The sequence below is a fragment of the Equus przewalskii genome, chromosome 25 (assembly GCF_037783145.1).
Source record: "Equus przewalskii isolate Varuska chromosome 25, EquPr2, whole genome shotgun sequence".
Lineage (NCBI taxonomy): Eukaryota > Metazoa > Chordata > Mammalia > Perissodactyla > Equidae > Equus > Equus przewalskii.
The window spans coordinates 19,667,573-19,694,721 of NC_091855.1; the positions used below are offsets into that span (position 1 = coordinate 19,667,573).

Sequence of the window (27,149 nt, forward strand, 5' to 3'; positions counted from 1 at the left end):
GCCCACAGTGGTCACTCCCTACCAACCTCATGGCCGTTCATGAACTTGATTTGCCTCTTCATGCCTCTGGGTTCATTGGAATGGCATTACTGTCTTTCCTCTGCCATCCCTTGTCATTCTGACCATGGTACGGACCCTTCTGATTGCTGTTAGTGTCGGAGATACCTCCCTCTCCCCATCCACTTAAGATTTTAATTTCATTTACCGAGCTGCAGGCTACTGGCCAGTCCCCAGCTGCCAAAGTCAACAGCTCAGGTCTGCTTTGTCTGGGAGAGGAGGTTAAAGGGGGAGTAGGTCCAAAGATCCTGGAGTTCCTTTTCCCAGCCTTTCCCAGGACCTGCTCAGGTGACGGCATATTTAAGGCACAATGAGGGGCTTGCTCCTTGGGTCTCTTGGTTGGAATCTGTCTTTGTAAGGGTTCTTGCTTCTCTGAAAATCAACAGGGAGAGTAATTTCCCTCCCTTTGTATACGTGGAAGGAGCTAGACAAATTTCACTTGCAGCTGTTACTCTATACTATGGAAAGTCTCCAAATGCATAAACAGAAATGTTCCCCCCAAAATTAAACAGGAATGAGAAGCACGGGGGTGGGTGGTGATAGGTTTGGGTACTCAAGTCTTGGGGGAGGGAAACTCTAAGGAAAATGGATTGTTTATATGTCTGTCTCCCTTAACAAGACTGAGCAGCTCAGAGGCAGGGATCACATGCTATCTTGTGTGTCCCTAGCTCCCTGCACAGTGCCTGATACACAGGAAATGTTTGCTGAAGCGCGGAGATGCAAGAAACTAAAGGGAAAAGGCAGACCACAAACCCAGCGATGGAACTGAAACATCAGATTTTTGGGGTGGGGGAGGTACACTTATAGGAAATGAAATGACAATCTGGAGTAGGATTAGACCTAGGACTTACGAGAATGAGCACAAAATGATGACACACACATAATCTTCCTCTTACACAATAACACAACATTTTGTTTTGAACATAACATAAAAGCCATCAAAGGCTCTCCAGCTGGCTTGCAAACACTCTGATATCCCTGACTCTGCTAACGGGCAAACAGAGGAATATCTTGGCAACTCCTTTGAGTGGGAGTTCTGAGGAGAGAGGGAACATTGTTAGTCTGTAGAAAGAGGATGGGAAGATTCAGAAAGATTCCTTCATGTGCAAATCCATAATGCAGGTGAAGTGGGGGTTGCAGAAATGGTGACCTCATCCGAGAGGTGCAGGACCCCACACCCTAGAGACGATGCTGTGCTTATAGTTCCAACAGAATCACAGCCTTGTTTGAGGTGTATGTCTCCCTTTAACCCTGGAATTCTCAAAAGTATTTGCCTTCTCAGTGAGATAACCACCAGAAATTTGGCCTTTGCCAAATGGTGCTGTGTTTCACGTAAGGAGAGTTTAGAGACAAAAGATTTATTTAAATGAGCCTTTTTCTGCAGACTCAGTTACCAGAGATAAACATCAGGGTATTGTGTGGCATGTCTGACCTCATTCAAATTATTTCATTTCTATACGACCTATGGATTTTCCACCGAAGTGGGATATTAAAATTTCAGGATTTTTCCCTCAGTTATACACTTAAGGGTGTCTTGCATTCTTTATGCAGGATTCATTTAAACTTGGAAGTCATTTCACTCAAGTCATTAATTGGTATTCTATTAAACTTTCCACATGCAAAAGATTTTAAAGCCATTATCAATAGCTGTCTCTTAGAGTAGGGCCTTCTCGTAAATTCCAAATCCTGAAGTGACTAACAGGTAAACAAAGGTATAGTGTTCATCTGTCACACAGAGTCACCAAGTGAACATGAGGCAGTAAGTGAGCACTGGTGGCCCAGTGCCTGGGCTGTTTCTTAGTCTAAGCTAATCTGAGACAAACCAGCAATGTGGAAAGAGTTTGGGCTTTGACATGAAACAGACCCATGTTCAAATAACAGCTCTGCCATTTACTAGCTAAGGAACCTTGGCAATTACTTACCGTCTCAGAGCTTCAAGTGCATCTTGTGTAGAACGGAGAAAACAAGACCTACTTTGCAGAGTCACTGTCAATATAAGACAATATATATCACATTTCCTAGCATAAGGCAAGAGCTCAAAAAATGGCAGCTATTATCATGATTCAGAAGTCAGGTAGGTTAAGCAAAGTCAAGGGTAATTAGGTTGCCTATCACTAGGCTGCCTACCACATGACAGGATTGAGATGCAGTTCCCTCAAACACCTCCTCCAGCCTTTGAAGGGTCATATGAAGGAGGGACATGTCTCTTCTGACCTGAGGCCTTCTTCACAGGTGTTTGGGCTAAGTGTCTTCAATATCCATTGTCTCTGTTCTGCCTGGACATGGCAAGATGAGAAAAGAGCCACCATCCCACACCAGTCATCCACTCTAGCATCCTCTACTGCCTCCAGGTTTTTATAGCCTCCCACTATGGAAATTACCAGGGCCCCAAGCCATAGTCAATATGGTATCACATACACTACATATACAAAAACTTTTTTCCAAGAGTCCAACTTAGCCAATTTTCTTATTTAGTTAACAGCATCGTTTTGCAGGTCAGGAAACTGATATTGAAAGACTGTCTTGCCTAAAGTTGAACCATAGGAGTGAAATATGAATGTTCAAGCTCATCAATTCATGGCTCTCTATGCTTTGAGGGTCCCATTCTGCATACACTTGATGCAAAAGCGTCCAAGGGCATCTTCTTTGAGAAAAGGTCAAATTACAGGAGATGCCTATGCTGCAGGGGAGCCTGGAAACATAGGATACAAGTAGGTTCCTGTCATCAGGATGGGCCACCTAGTCAAGGACACAATGAGGTTTGTAAAAGAAATGTATCTTCTCACTTAGCTCCTTGAATAGTCCCAAACCGACTTCTTCCTAGAGTCATCCCTAAAAGATGAAGACCTAAGACCTTGCTCACTCAGAAAGTTGCCTGGTTTGCCAGATGAAGCAAGTCTAAGGCAGTCACAGCCATGAGAGACTACAAGGGCCATGTCGGCCTGTTAACTGGGAACCCTGAGGAAGTAGCAATCACATCCACAGGCTTCATCCTGCATAAATGATCCATCATCTCCTTGAAGAAAGGCTACAGGGGGAACTAGATGGGGAACCACACTGTTCTTGTAATGTGACTGGATGCTGTGGTTCTGTGCTGATGTGTTTGATCCCTGCTCCTAGAGGTACCAACACTGTTACTATTTCATATTTAAGAAGCTGCTGCAACTGGCTGGTATTAAGCCAGGGCTCTATTGATAACCAGGACAATTTTGTTAAAGCTACCTCTGATGTCTTATCATAAACCTACAGCTATCATTCCTCTTACTTCTAGTAAGAAACTATGTCCTCCACATCTCCTTTCCAGGAATTCACAGACCATCGTGCATAGACCACACCTGAGTCCACATCTCCTTTCCAGGAATTCATGGACCATCTTGTAAAGACCACATCTGAGTTCACGGCAGAGCACCAGGTCCCTGCTGTGGCTACCACAAAGTGTTTTTATATAGGCAAAGTTAAAGTGAATTGAATGGGAGTGGGGGGAGGGACCTATAACAAGGCATAGCCCAACTCTAGACAGCACCACTCCATCATGTATGAAGCAAAATCATCACAATATCCCCTGCAGATTTCTAAATCCAATGCGTTCACATTCCAAACAAACAAAAAAATTAAGCTCTCCAATAGCTCTGGGATGGCTTTCTGTTAAGGGAGTGCACAGATTCAGTACACCGAGTCAGAAATATTGGCTCATTCCATAGCTTTTGAGACAACTTAGTCCTGAGTTATTTTCAATACTACTACAGTTATATGATACTCAAGAAACTGCTACTGACCACCAAGGAGAATCACGATCCTCTCAGAGCCCACAAAACCTGTTCAGGGTATAAAAGCAAAAAAGCATCCAATTTAGAACATCTGGGGAAAAGTCTTCTCAGAGAGACCCTATAGTCTTTGAATATGATTCATCATATTCAGCATCAGGAATCTGAATTAGAGTCTCATGGGGCAATGATGGTCTCAGAAGACTTTTTAAACTAATTGTGACGTGTAGTAATTACTATGGAGAAACTGACCATGGTTAGCATCTTATCAAGAGACCACACGGGCTCTTATTTTTTTTTGCTGATGAAGATTAGCCCTGAGCTAACATCTGTTGCTAATCTTCCTCTATTTTATATGTGGGTCACTGCCACAGCACAGCTGACGAGTGGTATAGGTCTGTGCCTGGGATCTGAGCCCACAAACCTAGGTCACCAAAGCAGCATGCTGAACTTAACCACTAGGCCATGAGGCCAGGCTGCCAACACATGGGTTCTTTTTTCTTTTCCCCACCATGACTTTTAGGACAGGTTGTTTGAAAAGGGAATTGGTGAAATGATTATCATAAAAGTTGGGATAAGAGTTCCCTCTGGAGGTGTGGGATGACTTGCTCTACAGTGCTACAATGTCTTATTTCTTGACCTGGATGGTGATTACACGTTTTGCATCGTGGTTACATGTGTCTGTACTTAATAATTATTAAATTGTACATGCTTGTATGCCCTTTTTTGGGGTATCTATGTTCATCTCAAAAAGGAACTATTCATTTTTAAATAAAAGTATTACAGGATACCTAGAGCTGGTCTATTATGCTTGGGGGTCTAAGTGAAGCCAAACTAGAGGTAAGGGGCCCTCTGGTTCAAGCCACCTGCGGGAGAACCTCTACTGTGGTCCTAAGAGAAGTGTGGCTGGGCACAGGTCTGAGAGTTGTCTCTAAGGTGGTTGAGAGACGTCAGTGCACGAGAGGTTGAAGTTAGTATTTATTGTCTTAATTCAAGAACAATCCCACCAGCCTCTTGAGTCTTACAAATAACTTCATGATGGACTGAAATCACTCAGTGATGAATGTTCAGTGACCCATTCAAAGCCACAAGAGCAGCAAGTGTAAACGATGTAGAACTGTTCAGTAATCTGAAAATGTAAAAGTCAGAGGGATAGAATGTTGTTTGGGTTTTTAAGACCTCTCATATCCCTCAGGAGCTTAATGAGGTAGGAGTAGAATGAATGCTCTTCAAGAGCAGTTTTCAAGCTAAGATTCCAATTCACTTTGTCTTGCGGGGTGTGTGTGGGGGGGGGGCGGTGTAAAAATCTGTATTTTATTTATTTTATTTTTTTAAGATTGGCAACTGACCTAACATCTGTTGCTAATCTTTTTGTTTTTTTCCCTTCTTCTTCTTCCTAAAGACCCCCAGTACACAGCTGTATATTCTAGTTGCAGGTCTTTCCGGTTGTGCTATGTGGGATGCCACCTCAGCATGGCCTGATGAGTAGTGCCATGCCTGTGCCCAGGATCAGAACCAGCAAAACCCTGGGCCGCTGAAGCAGAGCACGCAAACTTAACCACTCCGCCATGGGGCCAGCCCCAAAAATCTGTATTTTAAAGTCAGTTCCAAAGGGGATGTTGTTTTGATTTTCCAGATTGGGAATTAACGTACAAGACACCATGATTACTTCCCCAAGAAAGGTAGTGTCCCTAATACTTTTCCTTCTAGGCCAAATCAGAGGTCTTCCTCTCTCTGCCAAGCTTACCTTTGGTTGGAAAAGAATTGGTCCCACCTGCCACCCACAAACCTTTGAGGAGCAGTGCTTTTGTCTGCTACATCCAAAGCCCTTGTGGGACGGTGGAAGGAATGCTGGGAAATAAACATGTGATTATATGCAAATCAGAAGGCTATACATCAAAGTGTTCACAGTGGTTACCTCTGGATGGTAGATGACTTATTTCCCGCATACTTTTTTATTTCCCAATTTTCTACACTGAGTTTCTTACCTAGTAAAACAACAACAGATGAATGTTTAAAAGATTGATGAGAACAAACATCCTCTGCTCATCCTCATTCCACCCTGAGCTAACTGCTTCTGGAGGAATTATTGGGGAAATGCAAAAACATTTCTAAATTTTTCTTTTCCTTCCCCACTTCCAATTTAAGTCCTGAATCGCCACTTAAAGTAGTCATTTGCTCCTCAGTCCTTTTAAACATTTATTTATTTACTGTACAAAATATTTACACTATCACTGCAACTGTCTGGCCCTTTTTTCTGGCCTGACGAATTTGCAGCAGGGCTTGGTCTCTGCTGAAGTTCTAGAAACACACTGACACTCTCCTTGGTGTTCACTTGGTGCCTGATCTCCTTCAAAGACACGAAAAGCCCAGGTGGTTTGCTGGGCCCCGCCCCACCCAAGAACCTGCACCACAGGGCATAAATAAAAGAACTGGCCAAAATAAGAAATGTGAATAGAAAATTACCCAAGAAGTAACAGCCACTCTTCCTTCTCTCCAACATACTGTACCTTTTCCTCACACTGGCTAGTACCAAAGCAGGATTAGGGAAAAAAAGGTGAAAGGCCAAAAAGAGCAAGGATAGTTTTGAATAGAGTTAGGAGAGAGGGAGTAAACTGGAAGAATAGAAAACCACAACAGTACCAAAGAGGTTTGTTCAACAAAGACCCTGGGGCTAAGGACCACCGCATGGACGCAGTTGCTACAGCAGGGCTGCAGTGGTGCCCAGGATGCTCTGAAAAGTGCTATGACTAGAGTTCAAAATGACAGATCTAGCCAAGAAAATCAACTCGAGCTCCAGCATCAGTCTCTGGAGGGCTGCTGGAGAGGAGAATGCAGAATCTAGAAGAGGAACAACTGCCAAAGACAGCAGAACCAGCCCATGTGCCCCCAGCTGGAAACCCCTCTCTGGGCCCGAGGGGCAGCATCGTGTTTCCCAGGTGAAACTTGCCTGTACATATCCCATGGGAAAACATTGGGGGAAGCAGCAGCACCTTGTCCTGGTCCCTGAGGAGTGCAGTGACCATGTGGCATGGAGGACCCCGGGGGTAGAGAGGCCCTGATGCTAGATCCTGGACCCCAAGGATGAGTTAGGTCAGCACCCATGCCAAGGACAAATGACAACTGTGAAGAAGTGAGGTCAGGCAGGAACGGTAGCAGCTCAGGAAGGCTTGTTCCTCATGATCCCTGGGAACAGGAGGGCTCAGACATGCTTCTAGGAGGCCAAGGCATTGCCATAAGTCCTGCCTCATCTCTGTACTGTGTACTTGCTGGTTTTGGCAATAAAGATGGCTTGTAATATTCTCAGAGTTGAATGCCCCATTGGGAATGGTAGCTTGCAGCAAAGCCTTCTTAAAAACAGAAATTTGGGAAGTTGATGAGATTTTGAATCTTGAAAATGTTTTCATTCAAATCGTAATGAAAAACGTTGTTGTCATCTTCCATGAGACAGCTGCAGGTTCTCTTCAATCATCACATAATAATGAACCAAATATATCTTTCTCCTCCTTAGTTCCCCTTGCTGGTATGGAGTGAAGAGAAGTAACTGGGACAGCTGGACGTTTACTGTCTGACATATCTCTTCTATGTATGTTCCCAGTGTCCTGACCCCAAGGACCTGTGATAAGCCCTTAAATTACTGATCCTGTTTCCCTTGCCTCAGTGCTGCCAGAGAACACCAAGCAAAGAGAGAATGAGGGATCACTAGCATGCTAATCGTACTGTCCCAATTCCTTGATCCAAAATTTTCTTCAGTAGAAAGCTAAAGAATCCCCAGCTCTTAGCAGACAGCATAACTTGCAGACAAGTGGCCAGGCCCAGGCACACCTCAGTGTAAAGAACAAACTCAGGGACAAGCATCAGTAGTCTTCAAGCCAGCCATGTGCCTGGACATGCCCACTAACCCTAAAGGAGAATCATATTCAGCACTGGAGGCTACAGCCCAGTTATCTTTCACATTCTTAGGTCTGTTTTTCTTACTGGCTCAAACTCAAGAAAAAGCTTAGAGAGTTTTTCTTTATAGATTAATGATCATTTCCAGAAATATCTGCAGGGAAAGCTCCTTTCCAGTTCTGACACCACAAAAGAAGATCCTTTTGTGCTATCAGTCTCCAGTAGAGGTAGTCCAGTGCCATGGCCTGTGCCTGACATTGCGCAAAGGGACAAAATCGAAGACTGCTCATGTGGGCTGCTTCCTATCTGTGCTTCTCCTGGTTCCTGGTGACAAGAGGCAATCACCCTGCCCTCAAGAAGGACTTGCGTACCTTAGGTCAAGCAGTGAGGGCCACAGAGGGGATCTCTAAGGAGCATCAGCAGAGGAGGCTGAGCAAGGCAAGGACACCAGCTTTCCAAGGCTGAGTCCTCTGTGTGATCTCCCTCAGCTACTGAGGCAGCTCCTGCTGCTGAGATCTTCTAAGAACCAAATGAAATTACAACAGCATGGTCCTCTTCTTGTGGCTGAGCACATGGCTCTGATTATGTACCATGCCAAAGAGGCCTGTTGGGGAGATGGGCAGGGAGGGCGTGAGTGAAGGACAAGACTTGTAGGTGACCAAATACTCCAGACACTGAGGAGCATGCAGCAGCTTCTGGCTGATGATTATGTGTATATTACGGTCAGTGGTTATGTTTGTTACGTGCACCCAGATGCTCCAGAAAGCACGGGAGCCAAGTGGATGGTCAGAGCATGCCAAAGCCCTCACAGCCCTCGCTGATGGCCAGCTGCAGCATCCTGTGTACTTCTTCATACGAGTCATACGTAGGGAGGCACAGCTGGTTAAAACTGGAACGGCAAGGGAAGAAGTGATTAACTCACACCACCAGAAACACTGGTAAGGGCTGGAAAGACAATCTCCCATGAGAGCATGCATCGGGCAGTCAGACACCTACCATGTGTGTGCAGTTGGTAGCGTGCTATGGGTTGGAGCGGCAATAATCTGGAAAGAGGGACAGAGGGCAGCAAAGCCTCCAGGTGGTAGCTGAGAGGAGCCTGTTGTGAACTGAAGCAGCCGAGCCAACTCCTCCTGGGTCAAACTGGAAACCACGGTCCAAAACCACCTCATGACCTGGCGAGGAGAGCACAAGGCTGGGGTCACCCCCGGTCTGCAGCCTTGGATTTGACCCCTGGGGAAAGGACAGGATACCCTGAAGTGGGGGCATGCCCCAGCTACCATTCTATGAGGACCCAGGCAGGAACGGTTAGAGTTAACAACCTCTTTAGGAACTGACATTGTCACACAGTCAGGAGGGTAGTCATTGATTGCTTGGTTCTATTCTTTGCCTCTCCAATGTACTGCTCCTGTGGCGGTCAGCAAGACAGCCCCAGGGATGAGGGCTCCCTGCTGCTTGGACAACCACGTGTCTTTCCCACATATATCATCTTTCCCCAGTCAATACGTCTACTTCTCTGACTCCTTGACTTTTTTCTTCTGAAACTTTTTCCTTACCACACTGCCCAAATCCAACCAAAAGAAGTCTGGCCAACTTACCTTTTCTCTAAAATGCCAGGAGCCGCCAACCACCACTGCATGGGCTTTGAAGTCAGACACACTGATGTCCCCGGTCCCACACATTAGAAGCTGAAGAAGATAGTCAGGTGTTACTAGGACAGTCAGAGGGACAAAGACCCAACATATGGTCAAAGTTACCTATGTTAACATGCAAAATGTGGAATAAAGAAACCACGATGGGGGGGTGGTGACCCGGTGGCATAGTGGTTAAGTTTGTGCACTCTTCTTTGGTGGCCTGGGGTTCACCGGTTTGGATCCTGGGTGTAGACCTACACACCACCCATCAAGCCATTCTGTGGTGGCATCCCATACAGAAGAAGTAGAAGGACTTACAACTAGGATGTAGAACTATGTACTGTGGCTTTGGGGAGGAAAAAAAAAGAAAAAAAGAGGAAGATTGGGAATAGATGTTAGCTCAGGGCCAATCTTCCTCACCAAAAAGCATACCTTAACAAAAAAAAAGAAAACACCAGGAAAAAGACATGAGGTGAGGTCATAATGTCAGCACACTGCTTTAGGAAAATCAATTACGATAGACCAGTGATTCCTAATCAGTGTGGTAAAAAAGCACATAGCTTTTTAAAAATACATATATAGATACCTATGGCCTTACCCCAGACCTACTGAATCAGAATCTCTAGGGATGGGTTACGAGCTTGTCTATTTTGAAAAGGTTTCCAAAGTGTTTCTGATGTGCACCCCTAATTAAGGATTGCTGCTGTGGATTATTTTGAATTGAAACAAAACCAAAAAGGGAACCAAGTGTTTCCTGACAATCTGCCCTGGATCTGGCCTGGGAATACTAAGAGAAAAGCAGGCGTTTCCTTTTGATGAAGACCCCCAGCCCCATTTAGGAATTTGTCAGATGGCCTTTCCTTTTTCCAGGACCCATCCTTCTTTTGTGGATTGAACTTTTACTACCTTCTCTTTAGCACTGCCTCTACTTGATCAGATAAATTAAAAAGTATGCCAAAAAATGAGAACATGAATGACATCAGAGCCCTAAACATTTGTTGATGTCCTATTTTGGTTCAGGATCCAGCATGTTACTTAGCAGACTGTGAGTACTCATCCAACAGCTCTAAAGAATGATACATCCTAATCGAGAGACCAAAAGGGCCTAAATGAAGCCTGAAGAGCCTTGGCTTCTTCAAAAAGAACTTGCTAAGCTAACAAGTAACTAAGAGCAGGCTGTGGAACAACTTCTTCCTTCCTACTCACTGTCACAGATTGTTACAAATGCTTTGCTTGATGGTAAGACAATACACCAATAGCTTTCCTCAGCCAGAGAAATAACAGCACTAGGTGACAAGTCTATCGGAGATAAGAGATGGAGAGGTCATTTTGTTTGGATTTCATATATGAAGGTACAAAGTGTCATGAAAATTGCACAAGACTTTGATTCTTGTTCTCAAAGCCAGTTCAGTGAATAAGAATAAAAACTGTACAAGACTACCTAAAACAACGTTTTTGTTTCTCCATTTTTAAAGAACTTCCACCCTACAGGAAACAGTTTGCAGAAACACACTCCTCATAAAGGCCATGGGAAGTTAAAATTAATAATTTACATTGTATGTATCAACTGTAAGAAGCAGGTAAAAACAAACTGATTTTATTTCTTGCCCACACTTAATATGAACCTCAATTTTGCTAATTATACAATGGTATTTACCATCTTATAGCCATTTTTGGTTGTCACAAGATCTGAAATAAGAATATATTAACTATACAGTCATGCATCGCTTAACAACGGGGAAATGTTCTGAGAAACACATCATTTAGTGATTTTGTTGTTGTGCAAACAACATAGAGCGTACTTACACAAACCTAGATGGTATAGCCTACTACACTCCTAGGCTATACGGTACTAATCTTAAGGGACCTCCTTTGTACATGCAGTCTATCAATGACTGATGTCATTATGCAGTGCATGAGTGCAAAGTGTTACAGCCCAAAACCTTGAAATATGTCACATCTTTTGGTTTGTCTCCTTCACTAGAAAGTAGCCCCATGAGGGTGGGGACTTGGTCTTATTCATTGCTATCTCCCCAGTGCCTCAACCACACATGGCATATAGGAGACACTCAATAAACAGTCCCTGAACAAATAAATTCTATTATTCCCTTACATCAACCTTGAACGTCATAGGATTTGCAAAGACTGTAAAGAATACCAACATTCTACTCAACCAGTATCAATAATATTTGATGAGTAAGTGAATATTAATTATTACTCTTTATAAATAGTTATTTGCTGGTTTTTCATATTCTAATTTTTTAAAAGTTGGTGAAAGGGTCAATGCATGGAAAAGTGACAAAAGTGAAACCAACCCTCTCTAAAGGGCTCTCCTACCATGTCTCGTAAGAGAAGATGCACTTAGCTGGTGTCTGTGAGCATACTAAAACACTGAGTCAAGACCAGGGGTTTGCAATCGTAAGCACTTACCTCAAGCTCATTCTCATCAAAAATAGCCAAAAGGTTCTCAGGGACCAACTCATTGAGGCCTGAAACAAAGCAGTCAAGTTAAAGCCATACCCACACTGTGGATACAGGTATTTTCATCTCAAAGCCAAGAGGAGCCAAGATCTCACCTTTTAGGAAATGTTCCACCTCCTCTTTCACTTGACTGGCCAGCCGATATTGGGCCAACAAATTTAAATAGAAGATTTTATTTGCATTGGTGACTGGGGTTTGAGCTCCACCTGTCATGAGTTCTACAACCTGAAATAAGACGCAAAAGACAGACAAGGAAAGGCTGTGGATGGGAATTTATAAAAAGATACCTGTCTGGTATGTCCCAATAACACAGCATTATCGAGCTCCATCATAGTCTGCTGTGCATTCAGCTTCTCAATACACTTGGCTTTATTTAGTTACTAAGCTTCAGGGTTCCCATCACTATTGTGGTATTCTACTAGCTACTATTTCTGAAGTGGGTATCTGAGTGAATCTTCTCTGACCTGGTCAAATATTGGTGATGCAACAGGAAGATATTATGGTTCCTTGTTAGCAATATTTTAAGATCTTTATGATCCAAAATTAAACCACTACTTACCCTTTCTCTTAAATCCATGAGCCAACTGAGAATAAATAAAGCCAGACAAGCAGTGAAGAAGTCTTTTTAGGTCTCAGAAATCTAAGATGGGAACAGATATTCCCTTACATTCTTCTATTTCCAATATAAGTCAATGGAAAAAGCCACAGCTCAAAACTCAGAGATCCTGGATTCTAATGCCAACCTGAGGCTACCTTGCTATAAGACTTCAGAATCTTAGCTATTTGGGTCCCCAATTTTCCTATCTGCAAAGAAAAAGCTGAACAAGCTGTACGATTCTTAAATAGAATTGGCACCCTCCCCACCCCCAAACAACTCCTCAGGGAGCTTTCAGGAAGCCCTGAAGCACAGTTTAAAACCACCAGCTCAGAAAATCTGTGCACGGTGACCACAGTTGTCTCCACAAGTAAATGAAGGCCTCCATTTAGTTATAAAATCAGATTTTAAGGTCTTGATGACAGCATGGTAGGGATGAAAATTTGCTCCAGAGCAAGGATTCTCAATGGATCTAAATATGTAAAACTTTTTCTCTTATCATTATGCACAATTCTGGGCATTTATTTTATGTGTGTAAGCATTTCTATCTAATAGCCTTACAAGTAAATTACTAAGATTTAGTATTCATATTAAATCCAATTAAAATCAGCATTCCCCGAGACTGCAGACCCTAATTCAGTACTCTATTGACTCTAGCTGCCTTGCCACACTGGGGCAGGAATATAGGCTCTGCCCACATGTGTGCAAAGCACAACAGCTGGGATTCCCAAAGTGTTCACAAGGATATCTGATTATTAGTACAGCAGTATCAGCAGTCACAATTTTTCAGTCATTGCTATTTTGCTTTCAATTATATATTACTGCAACTTTAGCTTCATCATTATCACTTGATAGTATGTGACCCCACGATGAAAACAGAATCACATTTGCATCAGAAATACTTCTGGCCAATAATTTTCTAATAAAAAGTTTTAAAATATATAGGCACAGTGTGAAAAGAGGAGTCATCTATATCACCACCGCTAATGTTGAGATAGACACTGTCACCCCTTCCAAAGCTGCTTATGCAGTGACACTTCATTATCACTTAGTTCTTTTTCTACTGGAAGGTATGAATGTGTGGGATAGACAGGGACGTGTGTTTTTTGCTCCATTCAAATGGACTAAGATCATAAAGTGTGGGATACAGTGCCCTAAAGCTGTCCTGTCCAATATGATCGCCACTAGCCACATGTGGTTATTTACAGTAAAATTAATTACAATGAAATAAAATGAGAAATTTAGTTATTTGGTCACACCAGCCACATTCTGGGTGATCAAAAGTCAGCACAAATAGAGAACATTTCCATCATTGCAGAAAGTTCTATTAGACAGCACTGTTCTAGAGGAGGTTGGGAAACAGGGGACCCACAGGCTTTGGTCCTCTTTCTCACCTTATCCAATTGACCTGATTTGTTATATTTCTCTTCTGCAAAGACCAGCTCCATCTCACTCATGTCATTGTTGAGGATGAAACAAACTTTAGATTTGTAGAATTCTGGGTCATCTGTTTCAAAGTACTGAGAAGACAGAAAGACACAGAACAGAACATGACTACTCTTATCCAGAAATGAAATTTATAACTGCTTGGAACCACTTACACTTTCAACCTTAGGAATAACAAGCTCAGGGTGGAAAGATTTCAGAATTAATGGCCAACAGCCTTAGAAAATGTACACCTAAGATGTTACCTTATAATGCATACGTAGTCCTATGATTTGGGCCAAGAAAGAACGGGTGAAGCGAGCTCGGACTAACTGCTTGTAGGCTCCTCCTAGAGAGGACTCATAGAGACACTTGCCCACCAGCCGCCCTGCAAACTCATACATCTTCAGGCGCAGATGAGCAGGGCGATTAGGGTTGGGGTGTACCTGTCAAAGAAAGAGATGAAAGGGCCCTGCGCCATTTTTCTTCAAGCCTAGTTCTGGAAAGACTCTCCCTCCCCAACTCCATCCCAAAGGATCAAGAATTTCAGAATTAGGATCAAAGAGCCCATTCAAATGGCATTAGTCTTTTGGGAGCCACCATTGAGTAATTCAAAGCGACAGAAGGATAAAGGGAAAGATGCACTTCCATTAAGTTGAAGAATTTTATATGAAGTTTGTGGTCCCTGGCTAAGTATGGAAGTTAATCGGTGGATGATGTAATGCCTTTTCCCCAAGCCAGAACTTCTTTCAGCCAAAGTCTACGTGTTCACTCCTGACACCTCTGCCTTGTCAAAGATCTAGTACAGAATTCAATTGCTTCAGGTATGCTTTGAGAAAGTGGCTTCATTAGTAAAATAATAATGAGTAGAGCAGCCACTGTACTATGATGCTTTTTAGTCAAATATTCCTTTGTCCGCACTTTTCTCTTATGTTACAGATAAAATAATAAAGGGAAAGAGGAAGGAGGCAATTTGATTAGTTCATATTGTAAGTATCAAAATTAAGAATAGGGCATAGGCTGTCAGACTCCCAGGACAGTTTCAGAACCTCACAGCCTTGTTAGCCTATCCATTATAACATAATCCACATTTTCCACCCACCCACGTGAAAGCCGCGGACTCACTAATGCCTGGTTGTTGTCACTGAACCGGGTGAAGAGCTGATTGGTGGTATCAAACAGTGCTTTGCAGATTAGCTCAAACCATTCCCGGCGAGGCCCTCCCCAGTCCAGAGCTGAAAAGCATAATAAAAATTAAAAGTGACTATGGCCTACCACCTCTTACCACTTTTGTTCATTTATTTATCATTATAGACTCTCCACATTCCCTCCCTTCCGCTACCTTAGTGTTTCCCCATTCCAATCCACCTAAACTTTGGACTTTTTTGAAATCCTACCACTTTCTGTAGGAGTAAAGGTATTCTGATCACTAAGCTAATGCCCCCCAGTGTGGAAACACAGGCGATCAGAGATTCCAGGAGATGGACATTTTTACTTGTTCTACAAAGGTTACTTTGCCTTTTTGGTTCAAACTCTTAGAGCTCCCCCTCCATGTCCCTTCTGTGCTCAAGAAGCTCTACCAAGCCATCTGGCCAGTAAACACCACTCTTTGTCTTGATTCATGACTTCTTTTTCCAAAGGAAGTTGGTGGGGGTGAGATTTGTGTAGGGGGGTTGTTTTTGTTCTTTGTAGATGGGGGTAAGGAGGAGGGGAAGAGTGGGAAGGAGGGTTAAAAAAAAGATGAACATGAAATTTCAAAACTGACCTTCTTCATCCTGGAAAACCACTTCAAAGTTCTTGCTCCAATCTGAGATGGAGAAGTTCCGAGTGGCTTTCAGAGACTGAGAAGCAGGGAAAGGAAGGAAACTGTCAGAACACTGGCTGGCATCTCTTGGGTGTTAAAGACAAAACACAAGAATATTGCCATTGTCCATTTAACTCACCACCAGTACTTGAAGGTGATACATTACTCATAAATAAGCCTTAATAATACCGTCCTATATTTTAAATGCATATTATTCCAGAAGAAAGTTAAGATTTAAAAAAATAATCTAAGCCATCTTTACATCATTGCTTTATTGGAAACTTGAAGCTTTTTTTTTTTAAACAATCCTCATTTTTTTAATGAGAAAAGTCTTGAATAAATAAGCAAAAATGGCTCAAATTAGTAATCTGTAAGCAAAAGAACCAAGGAATCCTGGTTTTCAGTAAAGTACGGTCTATCCACTAGAATCTTTATCCACAAGGCTAGGTTCAGACAGGGAGCCACGCCACAGGGAGAATGTGGCTAAGAAAAGGGGTTTCCAGTCACACCTACCAGAGCCAAACATCACAAACACTTTCTGGACAAGGACCAAGCCTTCTCATTCCCGAGGAATGTAAGAACTATGCCAGTGTCTGTGCAGTGGAGACAGACACACATCAGGTGTTCCTTTTCCATCAGACCAGAGTGACAACAAAAATCATTTCCTTTGAATCCAACAAGAGCCCTTCTATTCCTTGGATTCAATAACAACAACTTTCTTCTGTAACAGCTACTTACACCTGCCCTACATAGGAGTTCCACGAGATGGTTCAGGAACTAGTTCAGTACAGATTTTAAAGCCAATGTCAACTAGTTTCTCCCCTCAATAACACATCATAACAAATCTGCCCCAAATTTAGTATAATCGAACGCACAGAACAACAGTTTTTAACAGATATGTTTAAAGAGGAGAGAAATTTGGGTTTCATGAAAAAGATAACCTGCAGAACATAACCAAATACCAAAAAGATTTCTAGTTGGAAAATTTTGACAACTGTTGACAGAGATGAACTTTACGCACCGATTCCAATAAGGCGTGTCTGCTGACCTTCAAGGTGACTTTGGAATGTGGTCTTTTCATATGTACCTGCCGAAGCTCTCGCTGGAAAAAGTTCACCTTGTCCTGAAAGGTCTCAGACCCTCCTGAGGAGCAATAAGATCCATCATGATTACAGCCTTATTACAAGACATCTGTGCAGGCCACCTCTACACCCTCAGGCACCCAGGGCAGCTGGAGTCGCTGCCTCCCCTATCAGAGTTCCTGTCTACCCTTACCTATGTTCTTATGGAGGGAGCGGATGAAAGTGGCCGCTAGGATGTTCCTCTCCTTACAGCTGAGCTCCACGGGGGGCTGAATGCCATCATCCACCACCAGTGTGAGGAGCTTATGGACAGGGTCAGGCCCAAGGTATGAAAACTAACAAAGGGAAAAAAAAAAAGGAGTTAATCTATAAAACCCTCAAATTCAGCAAAAACCCTCCACATCCCTACCCTTCTGTACCAACCAACAAAAACAAGTTAAGCCTGTTTTCTCCAAGTGAGTACCAGGAGTACATCTCCTTGTTTCTCACCTCAGTACTCTACAATTCAAATTGCATTTTAAATTATTTGAGTCACAGAGACTGCCTTTAGTAAGGATCACAGGAAACACTACAACACCTTCCAACATAAAATACAAGAAGGATGAAACCAGTAAAGATATATAAAATAGAAAATGATTACCTGAAGAGGTCAGGCAAACTGGCTGGAGGAAAGCGATTTGCTTTAGATTCCAAAAGCTCAGAAAAGTTAAAATAAAAAAATTTTTAACGTACGAGAATACTGATTCTAAAAGAGTTAGCTTCAGCACACTGGGAGACCAAGCCTGGGCCAAGGTTACCAAACATGCTCTCCATTAACTTAGTCTCAGGGGCAAAAGGACACTGCTGAAGTACTCTGACTTGCTACAGACTCCCATTTCTGTAAGCACATGTCCTTCCAGAATTTCTAAATTCTTCATGCCATTTCGTGAGGAGATAACAACTCTTTCTTTATTTGGCAATGAGTTCTATGTGCACAATGAGAACTTCCAGAAATACCAAAAGCCCTTCTAGGAAAAAAGAAATGGCTGAGACATTCGAGAGTTGAAGCCCGCTCGGCAAGATCTAAACCTGAGGTTCTGCTTACTTTTGTTCCTGGGCACACTCGGAAGGTGTACAGGCGCCAGGGAATGATTTTCAGGTAGAACTCCTTCACTGAGAATTGCTGCAGGACCAACAGACAGAAAATAAAGTCATGATAAATAAAAAGGCTCTGTTTGGGCAGTATAATTCAAATATCAGAGTCCCTAGCTACATAATGACCTTTTCCCTCTATGGACAAAGAGGGTAATTTAGTACTGAAATCAAATAAATAACATCAACTTTACCTTAAAACAGGTAAATTAAAAATATGACTCTGACAATGCAATCTAACACAGAGACATTTCATAATCTTAATACTCAAAACCTCCTTCTGACAGGTGGGTGCTATTCAGACAGACTTCCTCCAAGTCAATGGACAGGGAGCACCAGTGGCCCATACCTACTGCTCTATCCCTATTTGAATGGTACCAAGGATTTGCTGGGGAGAAGGGGGTGGGGACAGGAGGGTGAGGGGAGTAGGGTGGAGTCTCATACAAAAAAGTGCATAAAAATCCCTTATGTAAGAAAAAAGAAAGGTCTCTTTATGCCATTTACAAAAAAGGAAAAGAATGCAATAATCATTTTTTAATTAAAAAAAACTATTGTCTGAACATGCAGTAGGTCAGATTTTTCCTTGATTTTTAAAAACTCTTCATTAAAGAAAATTTCAAACACTAAAGAATAAAAAACAATATAATGAACCCAACACCAGTTTCAACAATTATCAATTCATAGCCAACCTTGTTTCATCTATACCTCACCATTTCTCTCATTTCCATTCCCCAAGGCCAAATTAAGGATAGATTTTTAAATGATGAATGGTACACAGCAAAATGTTCTGAAGTAGAACAGAATTAGAACTCAGTTTTGGTTATGAGATTAAAGGAATGTAATGGGATGTTTCAAGAGTCTTATTTTTCTGAGGTCTGAATGAATAAGCAAAATACAAATACTGAGAAGAAAACCCCTAACACAAAGCGCCTCTGAGCTCAGGGGCCTTGGGAAGTTCACCTCCTTGTCTCTGCCAAAATTCTCTATTCCAATCCTGTAGCCTGATGGTGACATCCATTTACTATAGTTTCACAAATTACAGAATGAAAGATCAAATTGTTTCAAAACAGCACAAGGGGCCAACAGTAATTTTTATACTAGTGAGAAATTTTTAATGGTTAAAAGTAGCTTACTTTAAAACTCTAAGAGTCATGCCTTGAAAAATGTTCCCAGAAGCAATCAAAGGGCAGAACGCCACAGGTGCTCTAAAGTACCATGGCACACAGAATCTCGAGACAGAGATTTCTTCTAGTCCAAACCAAACATTTGCAGCAGAAGAGTTGGCACGATCTTCTGCTCAACTTTAAGCAGCCTCTCTTAGTATTCTAGAAACCCTCCAAGTCAATGATCTTGCCCTGATTCTCAGACTATTACTTTGTGGGTTCTGTTACCAAATACCAATTGCAAGCAGGCTCAGGCGGGGGTATTTTGAGGCAAGAATGGGAGTTCTAACCTTTGGGGACACATAGCAGTATACTTTCTTCGGTTTCTTCACCTTCTCAGGGGTGTGACACTCAGAGGGTGAATCTTCATCTTCTTCCTCAACAGCTGTGGAAGGCCGGCGCTGGGAAGAGCTCATGTGCATGGGTGGAAGGTGCCACGGTGTGCTGGTACAGTTGGTAGCATTATAAAGATAAGCCTCAAAATAAATGCTCACTCCTGAGGTGGACACATTGCGTTCAACAATATTCTTCTCATTCTCTGAAGTAGAACAAGGAATAAGGTTTAAAGTAGGAGTCATAGGAGAAAAAAAAATTGCCCACCACTAGACAGTTAACCCACAGGACTCGAAGCCAAGTTTGGCTCAAATATCAAATGTCTGTGAGGTTGGTCAGAAGACTGCAGACACGCAAAGAACAAGTGACCTGGGAATAGGCCTAAATCACAGCTTTTCTTTCAACTTACCACTTAGGACAATAATGTCAAATTCGCCATTATTGATTGGCTGATTTTGGTATGAAATACAGGCATGGAAACAGCCGCGAGAATGCAGGGTGAGTCTCAAGAACACCTGGCAGGTCTGCCTGTTGGATGTCACTGACTTCTCAAATGAGACACCAGTGCTCTCTTCTTCTTGAGGACCAAGCTATAGGAGGAAAACAAAGCAACACTAAACATATATAATTTTCCCCATTTGCATGGCAATTTACTCTTTACAAAGAACTTCTCTATCTATGAGCTAATCTAACTCTCACAGTTACTAATGAGACAGTGAAGGAAGGAAGGAAGAGCAGCACAGAAGTTAGGGAGAAGGAAACAAGAGATGGAAGTGAATTAGGAAGGGTGAGAATGACAGAGAAAGGAACACACAGAGAAAGAAGAGAGGCTGCTTACCTCATGAATGGACAAACTGTAATTGTGCTCATCTCTCAAGGATGTGGAATTGTTGGTGGGGTTGTCATATTCATCTCGGGGCACTATTTGAAGGGTGTGTGGCTGCCCACAGGTCAACACAAGAGTAGAAAAATGGCACACTATTTTGGTCTTGGAAGGAACCACCATTCCTGGAACAAAGACAATGGAATTTAACGTTTAGAGAGGTGCTTTTCAGGGCACAAAGATCTGCTCAATCAGTGAGTCCTAGAGAGCTGGGTGCCTGCCCGATTCCTAGGGATAAACACCATTTGACGCTAAGAGAAAGAAAGAAAACAAGGAGATTAATTCAAATGAACTTTGGGGACTTATTTTAACAAATTCATAACCACTGGAAGCACTAAAAAAATGAGAAAAGAACTTGGAAAAAACAGAACTAAGAGTTACAGCTATCGTACCTCAAGTCCCACTGGGAACCTACAAGGGAGGCAGGTCTTAAAAATAAGTGCTGAACAATCGTAAAACAAAGAAACAAAAAACTCCAAAATATTTAGATACAAATCTAACAAAACATATACGAGAATTCTATGTTGAAAACTACAAAATGCTGATGAAAGAAATAAAAATATGTCTAAATAAATTCAGAGGTGCACCATGTTTATGAATTGCGAGACTCAACACAGTAAACAAGTAAATTCTCCCCAAACGATATACGGGTTTAATACAATTCTTATCAACATTTCAGCAAGATTTTTGTACATTTAGAAAATATTGTTCTAAAATTTATATGGAAAGGCAAAGGATCTAGAATAGCTAAAATAATTCTGAAAAAAAAGAGTAAAGTGAGAAGAGTCAGTTTATCCAATTTTAAGACTTACTACATAGCTACAGTAATCAAGACTGAGGCATTGGTGGAGGGATAGACACATAGATCAATGGAAGAGAACAGAGAACCCAGAAATAGACTCCTACAAATATGCCCCACTCATCTTTGACAAAGGTGCAAAAGCAATGGAATGGTGGAAAGACAGCCTTTTTAACAACTGGTGCTGGAGCAACCAGATATCTGTAAGCAAAAAAATCACGAATCTTGGGGCTGGCCCTGTGGCAGGGTAGGTAAGTTCCGTGCACTCTGCTTCAGTGGTCCAGGTTCATGGGTTCAGATCCCAGGTGCAGATCTACACTACCCATGAGCCATGCTGTGGCAGTGACCCACATACAAAGTGGAGGAAAACTGGCACAGATATTAGCTCAGGGCTAATCTTCCTCAAGCAAAAAAAAAAAAGAAGAAGAAGAAGAAGATTGGCAACAGCTATTAGTTCAGGGTGCATCTTCCTCAGCAAAAAAAAAAAGAAAGAATGTTAACCCAATATATAAAAATTAACTAAGAATGGATTATGACCTTAAAAACACTGGAGAAAATCTTCAGGATCTAGGATTAGTCAAAGAGTTCTCAGGTACCAAAAGTATAATCCATAAAAGGAAAAATTAACTGACTTTGTCAAAATTAAAAACTTTTGCTTTGTAAAAGACCCTATTAAGGGGATGAAAAGAAAAACTAAAGATTGAGAGAAAATATTTGCAAACTACATATGTAACAGAAGTCTAGTATGTAGAATACATAAAGAACTCTCAAAACTCAACAGTGAAAAACAAAAAACCCCAATTACAAATGGGCAAAAGACATATTACCAAAGAGGATACACAGATGGCAAATAAGCACAGGAAAAGATGTTCAACATTGTTAACCATCAGCGAAATGCAAATGAAAACCACCACACACACAGAATGACTAAAATAGAAAATAGTGACAATATCAAATGTTAGTGAAGATGTGAAAAAACTGGATCATCCAAACATTTCTGGTGAGAATATAAAATGCTGCAGGCACTCTGTAAAAGAGTTCAGCAGTTTCTTAAAAATACTAAGCGTGCAACTACCATGTAACCTAGCAATTGCATTCCTGGGTATTTATACCAAAGAAATGAAAACATGTTTACACAAAAACCTGTACATGAATGCACATTGGTTTATTGATAATAGCCAAGAACTGGAAACAACCCAGATGTCCTTCAAATGGTGTATGGTTAAACAAACTATGGTACATTCACACCATGGAATACTACTCAGTGATAAAAAGGAACCAACTGTTGAAATACTCAACAACCTGGAGGAATCTCCAGAGAATTAGGCTGAGCGAAAAAAGGGTATGTAATCTTTGGATATAAACTGTATAATTCCATTTATATAACATTCTTGAAATGACAGAATTATAGAAATGGAGAACAGATTAGTGGGCTGCCAGAGCTTAAGAAACAGGTGGGTTTTGTTGTTAGTGCTGTCAAGTCGAATCTGACTCCTAGCACTCCTGTATACAGCAGAGCGGAATGCTGCCCAGTTGGTCTTTTTGCGCCATCCTCTCACCTTCCAGCACTATATCAGACAATGCTCTGCTGCTATTTAGAGGATTTTCATGTCAATTTTTTTGGAAGTGGGTGCCAGGTGCTTCTCCCTAGTTTGTCCAGTCTGGAAGCTTCACTGAAACCTGTCCACCACGGGTGACCCTGCTGGTATTTGAAATACTGGTGGCATAGCTTTTAGCATCACAGCAACACACAGTCACCACAGTATGACAATGGACAGATGGGTAGGTGTGGTGTCCTGACTGGGAAACAAACCCAGGCCACCAGGGTGAGAGCACAGAATCTTAACCACTGGACCACCAGGGCTCGCTAAAAGGTGGGTGGGGGAGGGAAAATGGATGTGGCTTTAAAAAGGAAACATGAAGGATCCTTATGGTGATGCAAATGTTCTGTATCTTGATTGTACCAAGGTAAACATGGCTGTGATATTGTACTTTAGTTTTGTAAGATGTTACCATTGGGGGAAACTGGGTCAAGGCTACACCAAATCTCTGTTTTATTTCTTACAATTGCATGAGGATATACAATTACAGTCATGTGCTGCATAATGACGTTTTGGTCAATAAGGGACGGCATATATGATGGTGGTCCCATAAGATTAGTACCATATGTGGCCTAGGTGAGTAGCAGGCTATACCATCTACATTTGCATAAGTACACTCCAGGATGTTCACACAATGACAAAATCAAGTAACAACGCATTTCTCAGAAGACAGCCTCATTGTTAAGTGATGCATGACTATATCTCAGAGTTTAATTTTAGTTTAAAAATATAATAAATAGTTTAAAAATAAAAAGGCTGGTACATATTGTAAGGATATGAACTGTTCTCCAATGGTGGCAACAAAGTGGGGAGATGATAATTCATGTGTGAAGGAATCTGTGAGTGAGTCACTGGAGCAAAGGAGGAGACACATGAAGAAGGAGCTGGGTTGGGAGTCACCTTGTCCAGAGCCTTCCTTCCTAAGAGAAAGAAAGCTGAGGACCACTCAAGCAACGATACGCAAATCTTCATAAGGCCCCTCTCATGATGGTTTGACTCCAAAAGGTTCCCAAAGTCTTCTCATTTCTGTGGATACCAACCTGGCCACTATCTAATGACACCCTCAAAAGGAAGCCAAGGCAGGGCATACAGAGCAGACAGAATCTCAACAGACTAAAGAGATACGTTGCAGAAGCAGAAGTCAGATATTATAGTTTTAGGCTTTGAAGTCAGTGAGCATCTATCATCTGGCATAAAGGATATGAGGCAGGGAGAAAGTAGAGATAGAGGGCTCAACTCTTAGATACCAGAAGCTTAGGCAGACATTCTTCAGTGAGAAGTAAAATACATATTGGTAGCCAGGGTGGGATAAGGGTCAAGGTGCTTCTACTCGAAAAGGTTTCAAAACTCAGTAGAATTTACTTTTTGTCTATTCTGGCACCCTTACCCCTTAAGAACTTACCAGGCTGATGACCCAGCAATTCCACTGCTAAAGAAATGAAAACATATGTCCATACAAAAACTTGTACACAAAGGTTCATGGTAGCATTATTAATAGTAGACAAAAATGAAAATAACCCAAATGTCCATCAGCTGATGAATAGATAAATAAAATGTGGCACATCCATACAATCAATGCAGTATTATTTAGCAATAAAATGAAATCAAGTAGTGATTCATGCTACAACATGGATGAATCTTAATAGGACTATGCTAAGTGAAACAAGCCAGTCACAAAAGGCCACAGATTTTATGATTACACTTACATGAAACGTCTGGAGTAGGTAAATCTACAGAGGCAGTAGATTAGTGGTTACCTAGGGCTGGGGGGTTTGGTGAAAATGGGGAGTGACTGCTAATGGGTACAGGAATTCTTTTTGGGGTGATGAAAATACTCTAGAATTGACTGTAGTGATGGTTGCACAACTCTATGAATTTTAAGAAACATTTAACTGTATATTTTAAATGGATGAATTATATGGCATGTGAATTAATCTCAATAAAGGTGTTACTTAAACAAAAAAAGACAAAGGAAGGAAGGGATGAAAGGAGAGAAAGGAAGAAAGAAAGAAAAAAAGAACATACCAGGCTGAAAAATCTTGTAGTAGGGACTGTAGGCCACGTTTAATCCACCAAGCTTCACTGAGATTTCATAACGCCCAGCCTTGCGCACAGTGAAGGCCACCTTCACCACGTTGGAACTGGGCTCCTGCAGGACTTCCTGGGTCACTGGAATTTCCACTGCTAGTTCAACATGAGAAATGTGAACTCTCAGTCCCACAGGCCGATGTGCAGGGAAAGGCTGCCCGTTCTTGTAGAATAACTGCAGTGGGGAGCAGAGGGGCGGCACCCATTAGAGAGCAGAGAGAAAAAACTGCTTCCTGTCTAATTCGAGAGAGTGTGGGCACATTGGAGGGAGCTGGCAAAGCCCAGTACCTGCCCGTTCCAACAGGCCTGCTCACAGACACAGAGAAAAACAAATTCTCTCCATGCTTCAAAGAAAACCATTATATCATGAACAAATTCTTAACCTTCTCAGAGGACAGAGAGAAAATATACATTGAATCAATTTCAACTTGACATTTTTGGAACCACAAGTGCTGCCTGCTCTGTCTCACCAGCCCTTTGTATTATATTATCACTGTTAACCCAAATGTAAAGGTAAGTCAGTGGGTCACATTGGCACTGAGTGAACCAAAGCACCAGGGAAGATGAGGGGAGTTCAGGCTATTGAGCCGAGCAGAATACTGCAGTGGAGAAGTCATCACAGGGGCGGCAAACTTTTCCTGTAAAGTGTCAGAGAGTAAATATTTTTGGCTTTGTGGGTCACACACAGCTATTGAACTGTGGTTAACCAACCACTCAAGTATGAAAGCAGCCATAAGCAATACAGGAAGATGAATGGGTATGGCTATGTCCCAATAAAACTGTATTTACAGAAACAAGAGGTGGGCGTGATTTGGCCCTCGGGCCACAGTTTGCCAACCCCCATTCTACAATACCTAGTCTTTTCAGTAATATTTTTCTTATTTTGAGAAAGTAACATTAAGCTTTTATACATCTTCAAAGCTAAGCACTTATTAAACCAAAATGATAGAGAAATTCGTGACTCTTCAGATACTAACGATTCCCAAGTCCCTGGGAGAGACTGAAAAACCAGGGAAAATGTTAATATTCCTGGCCAGCACCACCAACAGACTGAACTGGGCTCTGGAAAGCAAGTGACTCAGAAATCCCAATGGGTATGGAGACAGAAACATTCCCTTACATGCACTCGGAAGGCCATGCTGTGGCCCACCTCATAGGGGTCCTTCCAATCCCAGGAGACTTTGCAAGACCGGGGATCCAGGTAATTTCCCCGCACGTAGTCATAAATAGTCCGGTCCCCTCGGCGCTCACGGTCCTCATTCTGGAGGAAGCTGACTACACGTGCGGCAAGCTCAAAGAGGAACTTAATTGTGAAGAAGAACGCAACCACAGACACTGTGATTCCACCTATGTAAAAGAGAGAACACATGTACCACCTGCCAGTTACACACTACAGCTTATGGAATAGGCTAGCCATCTCTCAAAAATTAAAGGAAACCAGGTTGAGATGGCAAAACGTCCAAAGACACACTAGACTGGGTCACTACCTCTGTGGGTGAAGAGAGGAACGTCTACACCAGGGGTTAGAGACTGTAGTCCTCCAGCCAAATCCCACCCACTGACTGTTTTTGTAAATAAAGTTCTACTGGAACACAGCCCCACCTACGCATTTACACCCTGTCTAGGGCTGCTTTTTGCCCTACAGTGGCAGAGTTCAGTAGTTGTGACAGAGACTGTACAGCCTAGGAGGCTAAAAATATTTACTATTTGGCCCTTTACAGAAAAAGTTTGCCAATGCTCATTCTATACCATGGACCACATAAAATGGCCCGCCCCCCACCTTCCTGCACATGCTGGGCCCTCACAGTGGTAGCAAAAAGAATGCGCCTTCTAGTCACTCCATTTGAAAGTCTTCCCTTCCCTTATCCACTTGGCAAAAGCCCTCCCCAATCCCCACCAGATTTAAGGGTTCCCTCTTCTGGGCTCCATCAAAGTCCTGTGCATTCATTTACTATAACTTTTCTCCCCCTCGAGAATATCTCCCCTCATGTTATGAACTTCCTAAAGGCAGACTTTTGCCTTATTCGACTTTGACTTGGCAGGAAACACTGTCTGGCACTGACTATAATTACTCAGTAAATATTTCCCAAACAAATGAATTCCACTGCCAGCTATGTGAAGGTATATTCTGGCATGACTGGAAATATTTCTAAGTCTATTTTCAAGGGGAAAGGGGGAGGACAGGGAGGCAAAAGGGATGTAAGCAACCCTAATAAAAAGACAATAAAGAGAGCTCACTCATAACGTACCAATAACGTAAAACATCAGGTCCCTTCAACGCCGACAGACAGCCCAGGATCACAGCTGCAGCTGCAAAAGAAAACTTTGGTTTAGTTTTTCCTCCCACTCTCCTTATAGCCATCTCAGAGAGAGAAAAAGGAGAGCGTATGGCTTGAGCCAACTGTCTCCAGCCTTACTATC

The 27,149-nt window shown here is 42.2% G+C and overlaps 1 protein-coding gene across 13 annotated transcripts in view; it reads right to left on the minus strand.

Moving 5' to 3' along the window:
* Window positions 1-943: 943 nt before the first annotated feature.
* AREL1 (apoptosis resistant E3 ubiquitin protein ligase 1) overlaps window positions 944-27,149 on the minus strand; it is a 46,427-nt gene continuing 20,221 nt past the window's right edge. For 2 of the 13 annotated variants that reach the window (XM_070593926.1, XM_070593927.1), the window contains 18 exons: window positions 26,978-27,038; window positions 25,879-26,075; window positions 24,666-24,903; window positions 20,196-20,365; window positions 19,767-19,947; window positions 19,315-19,562; window positions 17,815-17,892; window positions 16,924-17,065; window positions 16,670-16,791; window positions 15,610-15,685; window positions 14,970-15,079; window positions 14,111-14,290; window positions 13,814-13,939; window positions 11,920-12,049; window positions 11,774-11,832; window positions 9,308-9,397; window positions 8,709-8,884; window positions 4,787-8,601 (listed from right to left, as the gene is read on the minus strand). In XM_070593926.1, the coding sequence (XP_070450027.1) occupies window positions 8,499-8,601; window positions 8,709-8,884; window positions 9,308-9,397; window positions 11,774-11,832; window positions 11,920-12,049; window positions 13,814-13,939; window positions 14,111-14,290; window positions 14,970-15,079; window positions 15,610-15,685; window positions 16,670-16,791; window positions 16,924-17,065; window positions 17,815-17,892; window positions 19,315-19,562; window positions 19,767-19,947; window positions 20,196-20,365; window positions 24,666-24,903; window positions 25,879-26,075; window positions 26,978-26,993 (2,442 nt within the window). In that variant the 5' untranslated portion in view covers window positions 26,994-27,038 and the 3' untranslated portion in view covers window positions 4,787-8,498. Of the gene's footprint in view, window positions 8,602-8,708; window positions 8,885-9,307; window positions 9,398-11,773; window positions 11,833-11,919; window positions 12,050-13,813; window positions 13,940-14,110; window positions 14,291-14,969; window positions 15,080-15,609; window positions 15,686-16,669; window positions 16,792-16,923; window positions 17,066-17,814; window positions 17,893-19,314; window positions 19,563-19,766; window positions 19,948-20,195; window positions 20,366-24,665; window positions 24,904-25,848; window positions 26,076-26,977; window positions 27,039-27,149 lie in introns of all 13 variants that reach the window. The other 11 variants (XM_070593928.1, XM_070593929.1, XM_008516438.2 and 8 more) reach the window with 9 other exon arrangements.